Below are 17,662 nucleotides of genomic sequence, written 5' to 3' on the forward strand. Positions count from 1 at the left end.
CCTTTTGCCAACACGTGGTAAGAATTCTCGTCACGCAGCACACTCACGCCTACATCAGATTCTGCCGGATAAACATGGAAATCAGAGTAACGTGACAGAATTGAAACAAATGTAGCGATAAGTCTGCCATTGAGCTTCTTGGACTCTTGCCGAATGATTGAGAATATTAAGGCTTACAATGGAATCAAGAAATGATATAAAAATTATGATATATTGGCAATATAGTCGCAACCTTGTGTTGACTTTTGACGAAGTAAAAATTTGATGCACGAATGAAGATAAATATTTGATCTACATATTTCCGTTTTCTGGAAATAATACCTAGATGTTTTATACGACTTTTATTGGCGTTATCTCTTAAAATGTATATTTTGTTATTTTTTTTATATGTATAGGTGTGCGGGAACGAATAAATTCTTGTTCTATTCTTTCATCTTTCAATTACAAAGAATCTTTCTCATACACTCCGCTTATTTAATTTTAACTCTCTGTCTGCAATCTTAGTCACTCTTGGTAAAAGTAAAATTTAGTGTAAATCTTTCAAATTTCTTTGAAATAATGAAGACAGATTTGGTTTTTTAATGTTAAGTTATACATTTTTAAACAAATTTTTATTTTTTTTCATTTTTGTCAATTTTCAATTTTTATTAAATGAAGATTTTAACATTTAATTTAAAGACCTAGATTACAGATAGAGAGAGAGTAAAAATGATTATATATATCATGAATATATCAAACAACTATCTCGAAATTACGTAGATTTTTTTTTAATGAAGAATATATTGACAAAATATATTTATATCTGTAAGTTTATACAGGGTGTCATTACAATACAGCACCATCCATCCTGAGCAAGTAGAGTGGACTAAACTGAATCGAAAAGTTCTCTTCGCTAAATATTGGTTTTCAATAATTTTTTACTCAAATACTATCAACTTTACAGAAAAATTAGAAAAATCATTTATTTTCTTCTCGTAGAACTTTAAGAATTTTTTCAGAATTTCAACTTTTTAGTATTGCATTTTCTTATTTTTACCACCAAAAATGTTTAAAACTTTATAAGAAGAAAATAAACCATTTTATCTCTTACTGTTTTTCTATAAAATTAATCAAGTATCTAAGTAAAAAATTATTAAAAATTAATATTTATCGATTTTTAGTACTTAATATTTCGTTAATCATTGCGAAAATCGCAAAATGGTAGAAGACATTTCGATTTAGTCCGCTCTACCTGCTCAGGATCGGTAGCTGTAATTTAATGACACTCTGTATAATTTAATTATAAAAACACACAATTGAAAAAATTATTTATGTATTTTCTGAAATGTTTAATAATTTAAGAACACCTGTATTCTTAAGCAATATGTCTTTATGTACTCTTTTGGAAACAAATTTATTGTAATATATTAAGACGTAAATATTAATGAAAAGAATCTTTTAATTATTCAAAATATAATTAATAAATTACTTTCTAGAAATTAAATAATTTTACATACATCAAATAATTGTGAGCTAAAATTTATTTCTTGAAACATTCAGGATAAACGCCTTCGTAAAACAGCAATAAAGTCTGCGCACACGCATCGCGTAGGTATCTCTTCAATTCATTCTTGTTAGCTTGAGTAACCCTCAAGCCACAGTCGGAACAGGATCTATCGCACATCATTCAACTTCCCTCTCTTCACTGCATCGAAGGGAGTCTATTGTTCAAATGACACTGGGTACCATGATTGTGATTCTAATGGCGCGAAACACTTGTCTTCTGAACGTTGCGATGAAGCTAGATAATGTGAAGGATTTTGGTTTGCTAGTGTTGTAAGATTGCGAAAACTGTTTTATAAATTTGAATATTTCCTTTATTTAATTTAATTAATAAACACTTAAAGTAAAGTGAAATTCGTGTTCGTCAAGATGTATGGGATGCTGCTGGAAAGTGTGCAATATTTCGTACAGGTCGGTAAAGTACAAACAAATCATAAAATTGATATTGTATATTTAGCTAACATAGGATATACAACTTACTTGGGATATGTACTACATATGTACTTGCACAACGATTGAGTTTAAATTAAAATTTGATTTTTTTCTTTATTTTTGTTTTATGATAAGCAGTTTTCTACATAATTTCTTAAAATTTATTTGTAAATAATAAAAAAAATTAATAAAATAATGTTTATTATCTTATTATTGAAAACACTCTCATTATTTGAAAAAAATTAATGATTAAGACAGTTGCATCAACATTTGACTTTAAGCGACACTTAAAACTCTCTCATTTTAAAGCGAAAGAAAAACATTAATGTCTTAATCATTTATGTTATAAATCGCTTATGTATTATTTAAAATATGTTTATAATGAAATTTAAAGAAGTCAAAAAACATTATTTATAATGTTTTTTAATTTCTTCAATTTTTTCAAATAAAAATTTATATAAAATGTATTATATAAAATCATAAATAATATAATTTTACAATTTATAAGTGTTCTAAATTAGCACACATTTTTTATTAATTTACTTAATTATTAAAATTATTTTTTGATTAATCTTTTTTCATAAAATAATTTAACATTTCTTTAATATTTTTAATTAAATCATTTAACTGTAAACTGCATTTAAAAATGATTTATTAAATTTAGAGTTTGGAAATCTTATTTTATGCTCTTTTTATATTTCAAAATTCTAGCTCTGTTTATTGCGAATAACATAGAGAATCGCAAGTTTGATAAGATTATAGTGGCGTAGTTGCTCTTGGAAATATTTAATTTAAGAAGTTTGAGATTGTGAATGTTGTGCTGATGAAGATCAAAAGTTTCTGCAATTTAAAAATATTAAAACTGTTTCTCAGATAAATTCTTTCACTTGATTATTTAATTATTTTTTTCTTTTTATTAATAACATTAAAGATAATTTCTTCTTCACGCGTTTTATGTTAAATAAATGAGATCGATTTTTTTTATGCATCAAATGTCAAGGGACATTTATCTCCTAGCTGCGCAGATTTTAATGAATCCTATCATGTTTCCTAACATGTTCTTTTTTTTCTTGATAGATATTTTATTTTCAAAAAAAATATATTATACTTATATATATAATTATATATGTACAATTAAAAAAAGTTATCATAAATTTATGTAACGGTTAAAAATTTGATAAATTAAAAATAAATGTCAATTTAAGTTATTTTCTATCTCATATAATAAAAATGAGATTATATTTTTAATAGAAAATTCAGTGCTTTTATTATATTTGTCAAGTACATAAATGCAATTGTATTAGTATGTATATTACATATTCTTTTATTATATTAGTTTATTTATATTTTATTAAAATTTTTATAAATTTTTATCTCATAAAATAGTGAAAAAATAAACATAAAGTGTAAATTGTATTAGGTGTTGGAATTAATTCGTAGCGTTTTTAATGAAAGAATGTTATTTATTTCACATGAGCATTAAAAAATACATTAATGAAAGTACTTCCCATCACTTGTAAAACGCTACGAATTAATTCCAACAACTAATATTATAATTAAAACGTTTTTATCGACGATAAATTCGACAAATCTGTATTAATTGCACGTTCGTCAGCATACATTTTAATGAACTCTATACATACTCACCGGATATTTATTGCAGAGTTAAGGTCGAATACGTTTATCTTTAAGCTATATTTGCAATTTTTGTTACTCTGTTTTTTTGTAGAGACAAACAGAATAAAAAATGAACTCATTCATTAATCTGTCTTATTAATTCTTTATGAAATTTAAAGTAAGATTTAATGATAATGTTCGTAAAAACATTATTTTATGTTATTGTTAGTTACATACAATAATTAATATTATTACATTATCATAATAATTAATTAATTTAATATGTTCTATTTTTGTCTTGAAAATTATTTTGAAAATTTTGATTTACGTAGGTACTTATAATGTATGCCACGTACTTGCGAAGGAAATGCTTTGTAGATATGTAATAAGCGAGGTACTTGAATATGAATGGACTTATAACTACTTCCTTTTAATCTCCGATGTCTTAATTATACAAAGTTTTAAAAATAGAATCTGCTTTTTGTCAACATGTAAGGCCGATTCTATTAATTTGTTTTAATAACATCTTCCTTATTTTTTTTATATCTTTTTTTAATCACTTATAATTCTATAGATTATCTCTTAATATCTCTTAATGATCTTTTATTTATGTTTTTTCTTTATATTAAATATAACTTAGGTTACATTGATACATTTCTTTACTATTTTTATTCTTTTTTATTATCTTTAGTCTTTTATATTTATACACATAATGCATAAATAATGACAATATTATAAATTTTAATTTACGATAAAAATAGGAATTATTAATTATATGTTAATTAATTATATGTACTGTATCATTAATCATTAACAATTTTTTATTTTTATGCATCTTTAGTAAATCCATTTTTTTAAATCAATTTATAATATTTAAAAATTTTTTAAAATATCTTTGTAAAATTAAAAATACTTTTAAAATATTAAATTATTTCTTAATTATTTCTTAGTTGTTAGATCATTTCAATTTGTAAATTTACGTGTTCATTTGCGATATGACTCCTGAGAGCTTTCCTCATTAAAGATCACATATTCATTTTCGTGATCACATCTCATCCTAGTAAAAGAAAGATTAATTAACATAGGGGAACTGGGAAATTGGTTTGATTATCTAAATCGACTTATAATTGATCCGTCGATATCAGACGTAACAAAGGTATTATTGCAAATACTTATCTTTATTTTTAAATAATACTCTACGTTCCGTTTATAAGAGTTATTTATTCTACATTTACATTGAATTTTAATTAAGCTATAATTTAGAGAGAATTACAACTTATTATTGTAATATATCATAGCTTTTATTATAGCTTTTTTCATATTGTACCAACTTTATTCACTTCAGATATCTATATTGTATAAATTAGAAGATAAAATATTAAATATTAAATTAAAATATTAAATACAAAATTGAAGTGTTAAATATAAAAATATGAAATATTTAACATAAGTACTAAAAATATTTTTTACAGTTAGAATTTGGCGAAGAAGTATGGCTTCGAATTTTAGAGAAAGCTGATTGCAAACATATAGTTTTTAATACAAGACAAATATATCCAGATGTGCTAATGACTAATTTGGCAATGGCTCTTGCTGCATATACTGGTGATTCTATGGATAACATTATGCAATTTTTTGGAAAGTGTTTTGTTAGATTTTTTAGTAATTTAGGGTAAGTAATGTATTTAAAAAATGTACACAAGTCTAACTTTAAAACATGTTGATAATTTTATGTAATTTTTAAAATATAATTAACTGCATAGAATTGTGTAGAATTAATGTAGAAGTAATTAACTGTATAGAAATATATGCGTAGAAGTTTACGCACGTGTCAACATAATAAATTAATTCAATTAGAATTGCTTATGTATACATATTGTATATTTTAAAAAATATTATACTTATACTTACAAAAAAAATTAATAAAATTTGCACATAATACATAGTTTACTTTTTAGGTATGATTGTACTATAAAAGCAACTGGTCGTTATTTTTGTGATTTTTTACAAAGTGTAGACAATATTCACATGCAAATGAGATTCACGTATCCAAAAATGAAGAGTCCATCTATGTATACAACGCATGTCGATCCACAGGGTGTTGTTTTGGTTTACAGAAGTACTCGGCAAGGTTTTACGCATTATCTTATGGGTAAGAATTTATTCTTTTTTTTTGTCTTCTGTCATAAACATAAAAAAATTATACTGCTATAATATCAAGAAGTTCACACAAGTAGTATATGAAAAAAAGAAAAATACAGATACGAGTAAATCTTTAGTTCAATTATATTTTCTATTATATATAAAATGTTCTATTTTTTGTAGGACAATTATTTCAAATAGCGAAAGACTTATATAATATAGAACTGGATATCAAAGTATTAGAAAGTTCAAATAGTGTTCCAGGATCTCGAAGCGTAATGGTTAAATTTCGTATTAATTTCGATAACCAGCAATATGTGAGTTTTAAATTGAGATTATATCGTACCTTCTTTCTTTTGAAAAGGTTATTAAAAAACTATTAAAAAGACTATTGTAAAATATACATATATAAACATATAATAAGTTATTATTATATTAGGTGTTGGAATTAATTCGTAGCGTTTTACAAGTGATGGGAAGTACTTTCATTAATGTATTTTTTAATGCTCATGTGAAATAAATAACATTCTTTCATTAAAAACGCTACGAATTAATTCCAACACCTAATATTATACAGTGCTGCTTAAAAGTTTCAAAAAATGGCAAAATTTTTAGAATGAACAAACAAAAAATAGAAAAAATATTTAATGCAAAATGTATATACTATTGCAACTAAATTATACTTTTAACTTTCTATTGTAATTGCGTTTATTATTAAGTTAAATCTTTATTAAACTACAATTATATGTGTATTATTTATAATACATTTAATATTTATTTTTTAATGTTTTATGCAATTTACGTTGGAAATCAGATTGCAAAGAACAATAGAATGAATACTCCATTAGGCCGTGAATTACCACCGATAAGTTGCACATTTTTCTTACGCCTTTTTCCATTTGGTGTCATCATGAACAAGGACATGAGAATACTAGGGGTTGGTGATAAATTGCTTCAAGCATGGGGTGGTACCACGTCCATTTTAAACAGCCATGTTTCAGAAATATTCAAATTAAGAAGACCGAAGGGAATTCCATTTACATGGGGAAACGTAAGTAATACAAATTATATATACTTTAAAGGTTGCAATATAAGTTTTATAAATTAAGGTTATACTCTAATTATATTAATTATAATAATATAGATCTCATACACATGTATAAATACAATATTTAGATACACATAAATGTTTCATTTTTAGGTAATGTATTTGCATTCAGTGATATTCGAATTGGAACTAATTAGAGCAAATGATTATTTTATGATAGATTCAAATAATGTGCCAAGCACAAGCAGTGGTTTAGATAGGCGTGGGAGTCAAGGTGCGAGAAGTATCTTATTGAAGGGTCAAATGAGATATATCGAGGACATTAAAGCTATTATATTTCTCTGTAGTCCTTTGTAAGTTATTAATGTTACCATAAATTACATTTTCCATAAAATAATTGATTTGTAATAGATTATTTTATTGCAACAGGATCAACAGTTTAGATGAACTTCTTAATATGGGTCTATATTTGAATGACCTAAATCCTCATGGTATGAGCAAAGAATTGGTATTGGCAGGATGGCAGCATTGCGGAAGGTCATATTTTTAAACAATAGAAAAAACCTATTTCATCTAAAATTGAATACATCTCATAAGATTTTTCCGATATATAATTTATATTATTTGCAGGTTGGAAATGATGTTTGAGAGGGCAGAGCAAAGATCAACAGAATTAGAAAACAGTTATGTATTATTGGATCGATGGAAAAACAAGAGCGATGAGCTTCTATATTCTATGATTCCACAAACGGTAGCAGATCGATTACGAGCCGGAGCCAGTTCATTAAGCACTTGTGAGGTATGCAAATATACTTCACAATCTTAATCACTTCAAGATTTTGTGGATCTTATCTAATAACTATTTAAAAATGCTTTACTTACAGTCATTTGAATCAATAACAGTTCTTTTCTGCGAATTATGCGACTTTGATTATTCAACTATTGAAGGAGCGATGGATATTGTTTTATCAATGAATGCCGTTTTCTCCTGTTTCGATACATTGATGGATCAATTTAATGTGTACAAAGTAAGATTAATCATTTTATTAAAAGTATCATTTCGCGCGAGATAATGCAGAATTTAATACGTTTATATTAAATATAAACATATTAAATCCTACAGGATTGAGTGACATTAATTGAATTAAAAGTTATTTAATGAAAAAAAGTAATTAAAAAGTTAAAAGTTAAATTTGTTTTATTCCATGATTTTAAGTTAATTTTTTTTAAATTAAATTAAAAACTAAGTTAAAAAGTTTTAACTTTTTTAATTAATGAAAGATTTACATATATATTTCACGGATTTTAATCAGCTTTGGCGTGATTATTCTGAGACATCAAAAAATAATTCTTGTAATGCAGTAAATTGCATTTTTGCGTATTTTTAAAGAAAATCGTGATTTAGATCATGATAACGGATCGCTTTCAAATCTTTTTCTTCTTTGCTTAAATGTAAATGAAAAATTTGGATTTATTTAAAATTAGAAAAACGTATCTCCTACGGACACGAATGTATAAGCATATATATAATCCAAGTAAGAATCCGTATAACACTAATTATCCAATCCTGATGTTAATTTTTTAAAAATCAAATTAAAAGTTAATAATTACCGGTAAAATATAACTAAAGTTAAACTGAAGTTATATATGTAGTACTAAAGTAAAATATAACTGTAAAGTTAAAAAGTTAAGTTTTCTCATATGGATAAAAGTTTTCTCATATGGATAAAAATAAGAAAATACAGTACTAAAAACTTGAAAAAAAAATGTTTGTGTAGAGTTTTATGAGAAAAAAATTAATGATTTTTGTCTCTTGTAGCTTTTCTATAAAATTGATAGCATTTGAGTAAAAAATTATTCAAGATCAATTTGGTAATTTTTAGTAATTAATATCTTGTTAACTATTGCGAAAATTGTAAAATGGTAGAGAGAATTTTTCAACTCAGTTTAGTCCGCTCTATCTATACAAAAGCAATTGGTCAAAACTTACGGGACACCTTGCATATTCTCTTGCTCAATTAGATTTATCTTGATTTGTCCGAAAACATCATTGATACCCTGAGTCTTGAAAACAAAAAAAAATAGAGTTAAACCGAAAATTAAATTAGTATTACAAATGGACACATAAAATATTTCATTACTTAATTACATAAAATTTATTACTTAATTACATAAAATTACGTAACATACGAGTTATTGATTTGGTACCATATGTCATTAAAACATTATCTTGTACTATTGGGTCACGAAGATAGTTTTTATCTGAGTTACTATATGATATCGTTGATCACGCCATTTATGATTATGTAATAGGTGGAGACTGTTGGTAGCGTGTATATGGCAGCTAGCGGTGCACCGGACAGAAATGAAAACCACGCACAAAATGTCGCCGATGTTTCCCTGCAACTCATCGAGCATGTTCGATCCCTTAAATTACCCTCCGGATTGGATATACGAATTCGTATAGGTAATAACTCTGCACGTCTAACTTCTCGGACATAATATATATTTTTTGTATCTTTTGAGATATGGCTTCGTTTCCTCGATATTTTGAATAATTTTATCCTCGTAAAAACTATTACATCGTATAGCGAAACTATGAATACATAAAGAAATTAATTTAATTAATTAAGATAATAATATTTATTGTGAAACCTTTTAGGCATTCATTCTGGACCAGCGGTCGCCGGAGTGGTCGGGATCAAAGTACCGAGATATTGTTTCTTTGGAGATACTGTTAACACGGCCTCCAGAATGCAGACTTCGAGTCTGGTAATACTGTTATCTTATCTTTGCCTAACATAAGTAACATTAAATGTTTATAAATACAAATATAAGATACAATCCATATTAAAACATTTTATGTGATATTGATAAAGCTCTCAAAATCAATTTAATCTCGCGCTATATATCGCGCATATGTCAAAACACTAATGTCTCGTGGCTCTTAATTTTTATTCATATATTAGATTTTGACATAAAAGATAATGACCAAAGAAGTTAATCTATAATTCAATTAGTTTTTATAAACAAACACCAAATATTAGAAATTGTACGATAGGTAATCTAAATTGATAATGATTAATAATTTCAAAAAAAATTCAAGAAGTATATTAATTACGTATAATTACGTAAATTAAATATATCATGACAATTTGAATTAATTAAAAACAAATTTATTACCTTACAAATCTGTTGTATTTTCTCTTTTATTTTCACGCTATTTAATTATATTGTATGACATAGCCGGGAAAGGTGCATATTTCTTCCAGCACTAAAGCTTTGTTACCAAAAGGACGTTATCATACCGAATCACGTGGAGTTGTTAAGATAAAGGTTTGTATTATTAAAATGTATTAATCAATCATACGTCATATATCACGTATATCTGTATGGAAAGAGTTATATTTTATTTATTATATAAAGGGAAAAGGAAATATGGAGACTTATTGGCTGGAATCAATGGCAAATAATGAAACAAAGGAAGAAATATAAAATGATAAAAACGTAGAAATTAAAAGTCTTTTAGTTACTAGTATATAGAATACTTTAATAATGAATTAAATAAAATTCATACACGCTATTGCTGTAATTGCTATAAAATGTATGTTTTATCTATTAAAAAGGAATCAAACTGTGTTGACAATTTCTTAATATATATATCGCATTAATCGTGTACAATAAACAAAATTACTTGGTAGTTATAAAAAAATAATTCTCATTAAATAATTATTACATACACATTGTATTTAAATTAATTAAAAATTGATCTTATTAATATATATCAATTAATATATATCAATAACATATACATATCAATAATAAAATGTGTATATATCTATTTTAAATTGCATCTATTATTTATTGCGTGATGTAAACAACATTACAAACATATACAATGTATATATATATATATATATATATATATATATATGAGTTTTCAAGTCGAATTCCAAGTCGTCTCTGATTGCGAAAAACAGAGAAAGTCTTGTTACTTTCTTTTTTTATACATTCTATATTGTGAATATTAACCAAAGTGAAGGGCGCACGTGTCTTAATTTTTAATCATTGAATACACAATGTGTGTATAAAATTCGTATACATAATGAAAATGTCACAGCGTATCGTACATTATGTATATAGTTATGAAGCATTACGTAAATTTAAGTATGTAACAGAAATAAATAAATATATGTTAAATAATTATCATGTCATGATATAATAAATTCTTAATCTCATTCAATAAGAATTATTAACTGCAATGTACGTCTCATTGTACGCTTTATTGATTGTTTTTGTAGCTTGCATATTTATCGTTATATAAATAATGAATTAACTAAAATAAATATATCAGTCTATATAAAAATATATATCAACAATAACAGCCATCGTTTGTGTTGTGTCTAATCCATGTCAAGTATCGATTTACTCTGGCATAAACCCCGGGATATCCGGATTGCGCGCATCCTTCGCCCCAGGATACCACTCCTATAAAGTTAGTCTTTTTAATTTTTTTCTCTTGAGTGAGATTGGTTTCCAAGTTTTTTTTTAAGTATCTTTTTACATTTTACAATTTTTTCAAGTTTCACGACGTTTCGTGTCGTATGTATTAGATAATTAATACAATTTAAAGCTGAACTTACCAACTACCTGGTGAACACCGTTCTCTTCTATGTGCAACGGACCACCGCTGTCTCCCTATAACGTAAGAATTTATATTATTATTTTTCTTAAAAATTAATATTTTTTACAATGTTTTTATATTTATTAAAAATATATGCTGGACATTTCTATGCTGACATTTCTATTTATTTTACTCATTATTTGTCATATTTTTATTGTATCAATTATTTACATAATTAAAATGTTTTTTTTCTGTATTTCAAAACAAATGCTACAAAATTTATATTTAATTTAAGATAAACGATTTAAAAATAACTGATGTCTTAATATTACTTTCTTATACTATTCCAAATTAATATAACTTTTTGTTTACTTGACAGGAATCCTTGCCGCCCTCCTTGAAACCCGCACACATCATGTTATCTGTTATTCTGTGTGCTGGATATTTCGTAGCGCGACATTCTGCATTTGAAAGAATAGGAATAAAAACTTCTTGTAAAGTGTGCGATACCTGACCACCTTCCTTGATAGCACCCCATCCAGTTATTATACCCTTTTTACCAGCGAAAGTTTTTACTAAAAGAGATAATTAATTCATAATCTATCATACGAATAAATTTAAATTATTTTTTTAATTCTTTAAAATCTATTTTTAAAAATCTAAAATACTTGATATCGATCATTTAACAAATAAATATTGTTTTTCAATAAAATCTTTATTATTATTTGTGTATAGGAATGCGTAAACTTTATAGCGATACCTTTTTCCGGAAGACAAGCAGGTCGCATCGAATCTTGGAACTTGATAGCATCTTTCAGTTTAAGAAGTGCAATATCATTGTCATAATTAATAGTCGAGTAACTAGGATGCCTGATTGCTCTTTCTATTTGAAAATCCTGCGTTTTACTTTCATCGGTTGAGTTCCAGTCGTGTTCCAATATTCGGGCAATCAATTTATTCACATCGAATCTGTAAATAAAAATCTGATTATTTTAGCGATCATTTTGCATATGCATACATATTAATCAACATTTATACATATATAAAATTGACATGAACGGATGCATCACCTATCAATGCAATGAGCAGCCGTTAGTACATGTCGTGAATTTATAATTGTACCCCCACAATAAAATTGTCCTCTGTACAACAATAAGACCATCCAAGGATATTGATTGACAAGCGTCTCAACGCCTCCAACAATACGATTGTGTTTGTTTGTTAAACCACAAGCTATAAATAATGAATCAGTATCTTATTATTTCATATGTAATACATGTATACGTTATATATATATATATATATATATATATATGAATACAAAGTTTCCTTCTTTTTCTTCAATAATATCTTATTGAAATATATAGAGAATTCCAAAATTCCGAAAATTATAGAGAGTTTCAAAATGAACCGAAGTACCATTTAAGAATCTAAGAAAGTTTTTAAAAAATTAAGTAAAAAAGTTATGGTAAATTTTTATTTTAAATAATAGTTTGTGAAATAATAAGAATTAAATATGATTAATTATAAACAGATATAAACAGATTATATAAACAGATTACATTTAAACTCTACAGTACGCGTTTACTATTATTACTGCACGCGTGATTCATAAATAAGTGGATGTCTAAACATAATCTGTAATTGGCTGTAATTAAACTTTTATGTAAAAAAAACCTTATATAAAAAATTATTGCTTGAAATAAAAATGTACACATAAGGAATACACATACCCGTCCGCGCGTATGTATGTGAGAATATAAAATAATTATCTAAAAACTAAATAATTATCTAAAAATAAATATCTAAAAACATAAATATTAACATAAAATTATAAATTTAAATTTAAACATACTGCATTTTAAACACTCTTCTGGTTGCTGCAGTTCTATGTTTGTTGGTGGATATAGTGTTACTGAACCAAGCAGCCATTCCCAAAATCCTTTATCATTATCAACTCCACTTGTGCTATTTGAATTTTGCTCCTCCACACGTATAGTTAAATTTGATTGTAACTGGAAATTAAAGTATATTTTTTTATATTATAGATGATGATATTCGTATCACATAGAAATCAATAAAAGTTTTTCAGATTAATTATTAATTGCATCTATAAAATTTATAGTATAAAAAATATTTTAATATAAAATATACATGTATACAAATTAACTATAAAGATACTTAATATTAAATATTAAAAAATTTTTTAAAATAGCATGAATTATTTATTACAAAAAACAATTTTTAATAAGTAAATAAAATTAAAAAATGCGACAAATCTGAGAGTTTCTACGTTTATTTCTATATATATATTACTTTTAATATATTCTTTCGTGTATTTTATTTTGTAATTAATAAATTAGTTCAAAAATAATTTATCTATATGTAAATAATTGTAAATGTGCTACACTACACCATCAATATATAATCAGTACATTGATGATACCTCATTATCAACGCTGACTGTTATTGCCACTATGACAAGAATTAATAATAATATAAATCGTATCAGCATTATTTTTAGCACTTAAAAATTTAGCACTACTGTACGTTTTCTACTGTGCACTGAAAGAAGTATCAAACCGATCTGATCCACAGCGCACTTCCTGCCGAGGCAGTTTATACTTTCACACAAACCGTCGATTTGGTGTCACGTCTTTATTTATATGGAATACTGGACAAGCCGGTAGTAGAAGTGAAAATTTAGGCTAGTGGTATGTAAATTCATCACAAAAAATGTAAGCATATAAGAAATCTTAAACAAGTTCATTAAAGATGTTATCTTTCAAATAATTCCTTTTTCTCTTTCTCGTATGATTTCTCTTTTTAAAATAAAGGAAGGGCAAAAGTGAATGTCCTAGTTAAAAGTAATTTATTAGCTAAAATTATATAGAAAAATTTTTCACTGTTTTTGCACATTCCACATTAAAAAATTATTTTGTATATATCGTAAATAAAATGATTAACACACGCAGAGAAAAGATTAGCAATTAAAATATAGCTGTGGTAGTGTCCTTATAATAGGGACAGCTAATGTCGTTGCTGCCAAAGCTCAATTTATTAACTGCTAAAATTTAGATGCTGCAGCAAAAAATATTCTCTGCTAGAGCAAAATGGCAACCGTCAGCGTCTCAGAAACAATTGCGAATGGAATGTTCGGTTACGCGGCTAAAATAGTGACGAATAGCTACCACTTACTCAGCTACTCATAAGTTAAGTACGCTTCTAATTTTAACTAATAAAGTTAAACGTCATCAGTAAATGTATTTTATCTTCAATAGCCAACTTTTATCAATAACAACAAAGTTTGAATCAGCAATTGATATTTAGCTGATATTACTAAATCCTTTTTCTGCGTGCAATGTTTATAAAAAATGTATTTTCTATCCAGATTCTTTATTAAATATAAAACAAATGCAATATTTATTAAATATTTAAAACGTACATTCAAAGAGAACTTTGTTGTGAAATTAATAAGTGCGTTTTGTGTGTGTGTGTGTGTGTGTGTGTGTGTGTGTGTGTGTGTGTGTGTGTGTGTGTGTGTGTGTGTGTGTAGATAAAATAAAATGTAGTGATTGTAACGGATACAAAAAAGCTAGCAATATTGCTACAACATTTGGAATGGAATGGTCTGTCTGAGAAATTATATAAAATAAATTATATATATATTCCAAATTAGTTCTTAAATAAAATATATAAAAATCAATGTTTCTTTGTACATACAAGAATAAATGTATGTATATTATTGCATAAATAAAGAGTGTCGTACATTATACATCTTACTTTGGAAAACGTAAATTTGAAAGTTTATAAATAAATAAATCCCATTGTAATTTGAGCATTCTGATTCAATTAAAGATATACTTTTACAATTCTTTATAACATAAGCGCGCGTGTCATATTGCATTCATAATATTCCAAGTGATACGGAAAATGACAGATTCTTTGACAGGTTCCCATCTTTGTCTTCATCGGCACTCCTCCATCTGATCTGACTTATCAACTTCAATTATTGCTGAACAAATGAGATAAGATGAGCGGCAGGGCAACAGATTACACCACCTGTAACCTGTAACAGTGGGTCAAGGTATATAGGTAACGAGACCCTCATGCGGGCGAGACGCATTACCTTATTGTCTCGATGTATGTCTAACTTTATCAGAAGCCTTGCTTTATTTTCACGTATCTTCAGGGTCAGATTAAATCTACGATGTAATCTTTTCACGCGCAGAAATTTGTTGTTTCAGATAATATCTAAGGACAGTAGTACGTAATTCTTAGGTAAAGTTTAAGATTGCAAAGATAACACAGCAAAAAAACTGTTAAAAATATAATAAAGAAGAGAAATTTTTCGTGATTATATTAAAGTAATTGTTTAAATAATACAGATACACACACACACACACATACGCGCGCGCGCGTGCGCGCGCATACACGAAAAAAGGAAGAAAGATATAGAATATTAATAGCGTCATGATATGTATTTAATTACAATTTAAAAATTACAGAGATATAAATGTAATATATACGTTATATATAAATATAAATATATATATATATCTTAAGAAAAAATTAAAATTATATTATTTTTAACATTTCTTTCCTTGTCTAATTATTTTAAAGATATAGCTTAGCTTAGTGATGTGGAACTTTACTATATGCATATACTATAATAATAAGTCAATAAGTTAAAAAAACAGAAAGACAAAGGGCTACGAGCTTAAAATAAATAAATTAATTTTAATTTTGCCCTCACAATTAAGTAAGAATCAAAGTTATTTTTTACTTAGCTACGTACTTATATGGCAAGTAAAACAAATAAAATATAAAGATAAAAAGTTAAGAGCTTGATGTATATTTTTATTGCACAAGTATTGTATCTGATGTTAACAAAGGAAAAAATAAATATAATCTTTATAAATTTAATGAATCAAATGTGATTAAAGAGTTTGACGACTTGTTTCATACTTTTATAAGCGTTTTCAAAGAAACGCATAATACTGATTTTTTGTCTCAAATTTGGCTGCAATTTTTACATTGACTGAAGATTATATGTAAATAAATTTATTTGTAAATAAATTGCAACATACGATGTTTTATATATACGTAAGTTTAAATAATGATGTGGAATCAATTCAGTTTTATGTAGAGGAAATTGTGACACATTTAATTGAAGGTCTCCTTGCATGTTTATATCGCGTATTGCGTTTGTTGTACAAATCCCTTTATTCCAGATGATTAAAAATCCTTGAAAAGCCGCAAACGTTTTATTAGTTCACTCATAATATTTTTATTGTAACCACAATCTTAATAGGGTCCAAGAAAATTGTATAACTTCTTCCTTTTACGCTACAGGTTTGTTCTAGCGCATTGAAATCAAATAAGGACAAACCTTATTACATTGACTTGATTATAACCACAACAAAACATCGTATTATGATATATTGAGCAGACCACAAAAAGTGTCTAAAATCGGGTCATAAGACGTTTTTTGCGTTAAAAAGACGACTTAAAGACGTCTTATGTCACAATTTTAAACTTTGTGTTGTTTGGGTCCTAAGAGACATTCAATATAAAACGTTTATATTTTAATTATATAATATATATTTAATAATTTGATGCCACAATGTCATACTCTGCAGCTTTCTTTCCGGTGTTATTCCAATACTTTTTCCATTCCAATACTTTTTGCTTATAACTTTTTTATTAATAAAGATATAATACATTGGCTTGATACACGACATTACGTTCCTTAATATCTGGCGTTTCGGTTAAGAAAAAAAATTCTTTAGAATATATTTATTTTTATGGAAGTGTATAAGCAGTTGAATTAAGCCCATGGCACATACAAAAACGTAAGTAAGATATAAGTAGGTAGTAAGGAAATTATAATATTAAATTCGCTATTGGCCTCGACTGTGATTGGCTAATTTGCTTACTATTTAGTCTTGCCTTACGTTTTTGTGTGTCCTATAAGCTTTAAGTTTGATATATCATACTTAAGTATGTCGCTCTGTAGTGTAACACGTAAGGTTAAATAAAAACAATTATTACATTACCGTTTACTTTTTTATGATACCGCATCTATACTGTAAAATTATATAAATCTGAATTTTTTAAGATTACCTTTTTGATTACTATTCCTGACACAACTGATTGCAAAATTTATTATTATATGTCAGAAGATATTGTCTCATTCATGTATAATCGTAATTAATAGTCTTCACGCTGGGCATTTACACATAAAAAAAATCATA

At 26.3% G+C, this 17,662-nt stretch overlaps 2 protein-coding genes across 4 annotated transcripts; one reads left to right on the forward strand and one right to left on the reverse strand.

The window, feature by feature from the left end:
* The first annotated feature begins 612 nt into the window (after positions 1-612).
* LOC105151368 (soluble guanylate cyclase 89Da) lies at positions 613-10,425 on the forward strand. Of its 3 annotated transcripts, none has more exons than XR_015546412.1 (13): positions 613-1,953; positions 5,064-5,263; positions 5,550-5,743; positions 5,917-6,050; positions 6,548-6,784; positions 6,935-7,134; positions 7,211-7,318; positions 7,412-7,580; positions 7,666-7,809; positions 9,095-9,248; positions 9,444-9,553; positions 10,054-10,117; positions 10,208-10,282. XR_015546412.1 is itself a non-coding variant. In XM_011065044.2 (13 exons), the coding sequence occupies exons 1-13, from the start codon at positions 1,912-1,914 to the stop codon at positions 10,274-10,276; spliced, it is 1,851 nt and encodes a 616-aa protein (XP_011063346.1). In that variant the 5' UTR covers positions 623-1,911; the 3' UTR covers positions 10,277-10,425. The 3 variants fall into 3 exon arrangements, 2 of the variants coding, with proteins under 2 accessions (XP_011063346.1, XP_087266546.1); XM_011065044.2 differs by having other exon boundaries at positions 623-1,953; positions 10,028-10,117; positions 10,208-10,425; XM_087410420.1 differs by having other exon boundaries at positions 628-1,953; positions 5,068-5,263; positions 10,028-10,117; positions 10,208-10,425.
* Positions 10,426-11,048: 623 nt separating this feature from the next.
* LOC105151370 (trypsin-1) lies at positions 11,049-14,482 on the reverse strand. Its single transcript, XM_011065045.2, has 7 exons — positions 13,852-14,482; positions 13,261-13,420; positions 12,476-12,638; positions 12,166-12,374; positions 11,778-11,980; positions 11,425-11,479; positions 11,049-11,269 (listed from the first exon to the last, which is right to left on the reverse strand). The coding sequence occupies exons 1-7, from the start codon at positions 13,918-13,920 to the stop codon at positions 11,154-11,156; spliced, it is 975 nt and encodes a 324-aa protein (XP_011063347.1). The 5' UTR covers positions 13,921-14,482; the 3' UTR covers positions 11,049-11,153.
* Between the last annotated feature and the right edge of the window lie 3,180 nt (positions 14,483-17,662).

Source organism: Acromyrmex echinatior, chromosome 10, assembly GCF_024713525.1.
Source record: "Acromyrmex echinatior isolate Ae372 chromosome 10, ASM2471352v2, whole genome shotgun sequence".
Taxonomy (NCBI): Eukaryota; Metazoa; Arthropoda; class Insecta; order Hymenoptera; family Formicidae; genus Acromyrmex; species Acromyrmex echinatior.

Coding starts and splice junctions, on each gene's coding strand:
- LOC105151368 (XM_011065044.2), top strand. CDS start 1,912: ATGTATGGGATGCTGCTGGAAAGTGTGCAATATTTCGTACAG. Junction 7,810..9,094: donor ATCAATTTAATGTGTACAAA/GTAAGATTAATC, acceptor ATTATGTAATAG/GTGGAGACTGTTGGTAGCGT. Junction 9,554..10,027: donor GAATGCAGACTTCGAGTCTG/GTAATACTGTTA, acceptor TGTATGACATAG/CCGGGAAAGGTGCATATTTC.
- LOC105151370 (XM_011065045.2), bottom strand. CDS start 13,920: ATGCTGATACGATTTATATTATTATTAATTCTTGTCATAGTGGCAATA. Junction 13,421..13,851: donor CAGTCAGCGTTGATAATGAG/GTATCATCAATG, acceptor TTTAATTTCCAG/TTACAATCAAATTTAACTAT. Junction 12,639..13,260: donor AGAAGAGTGTTTAAAATGCA/GTATGTTTAAAT, acceptor CATTATTTATAG/CTTGTGGTTTAACAAACAAA.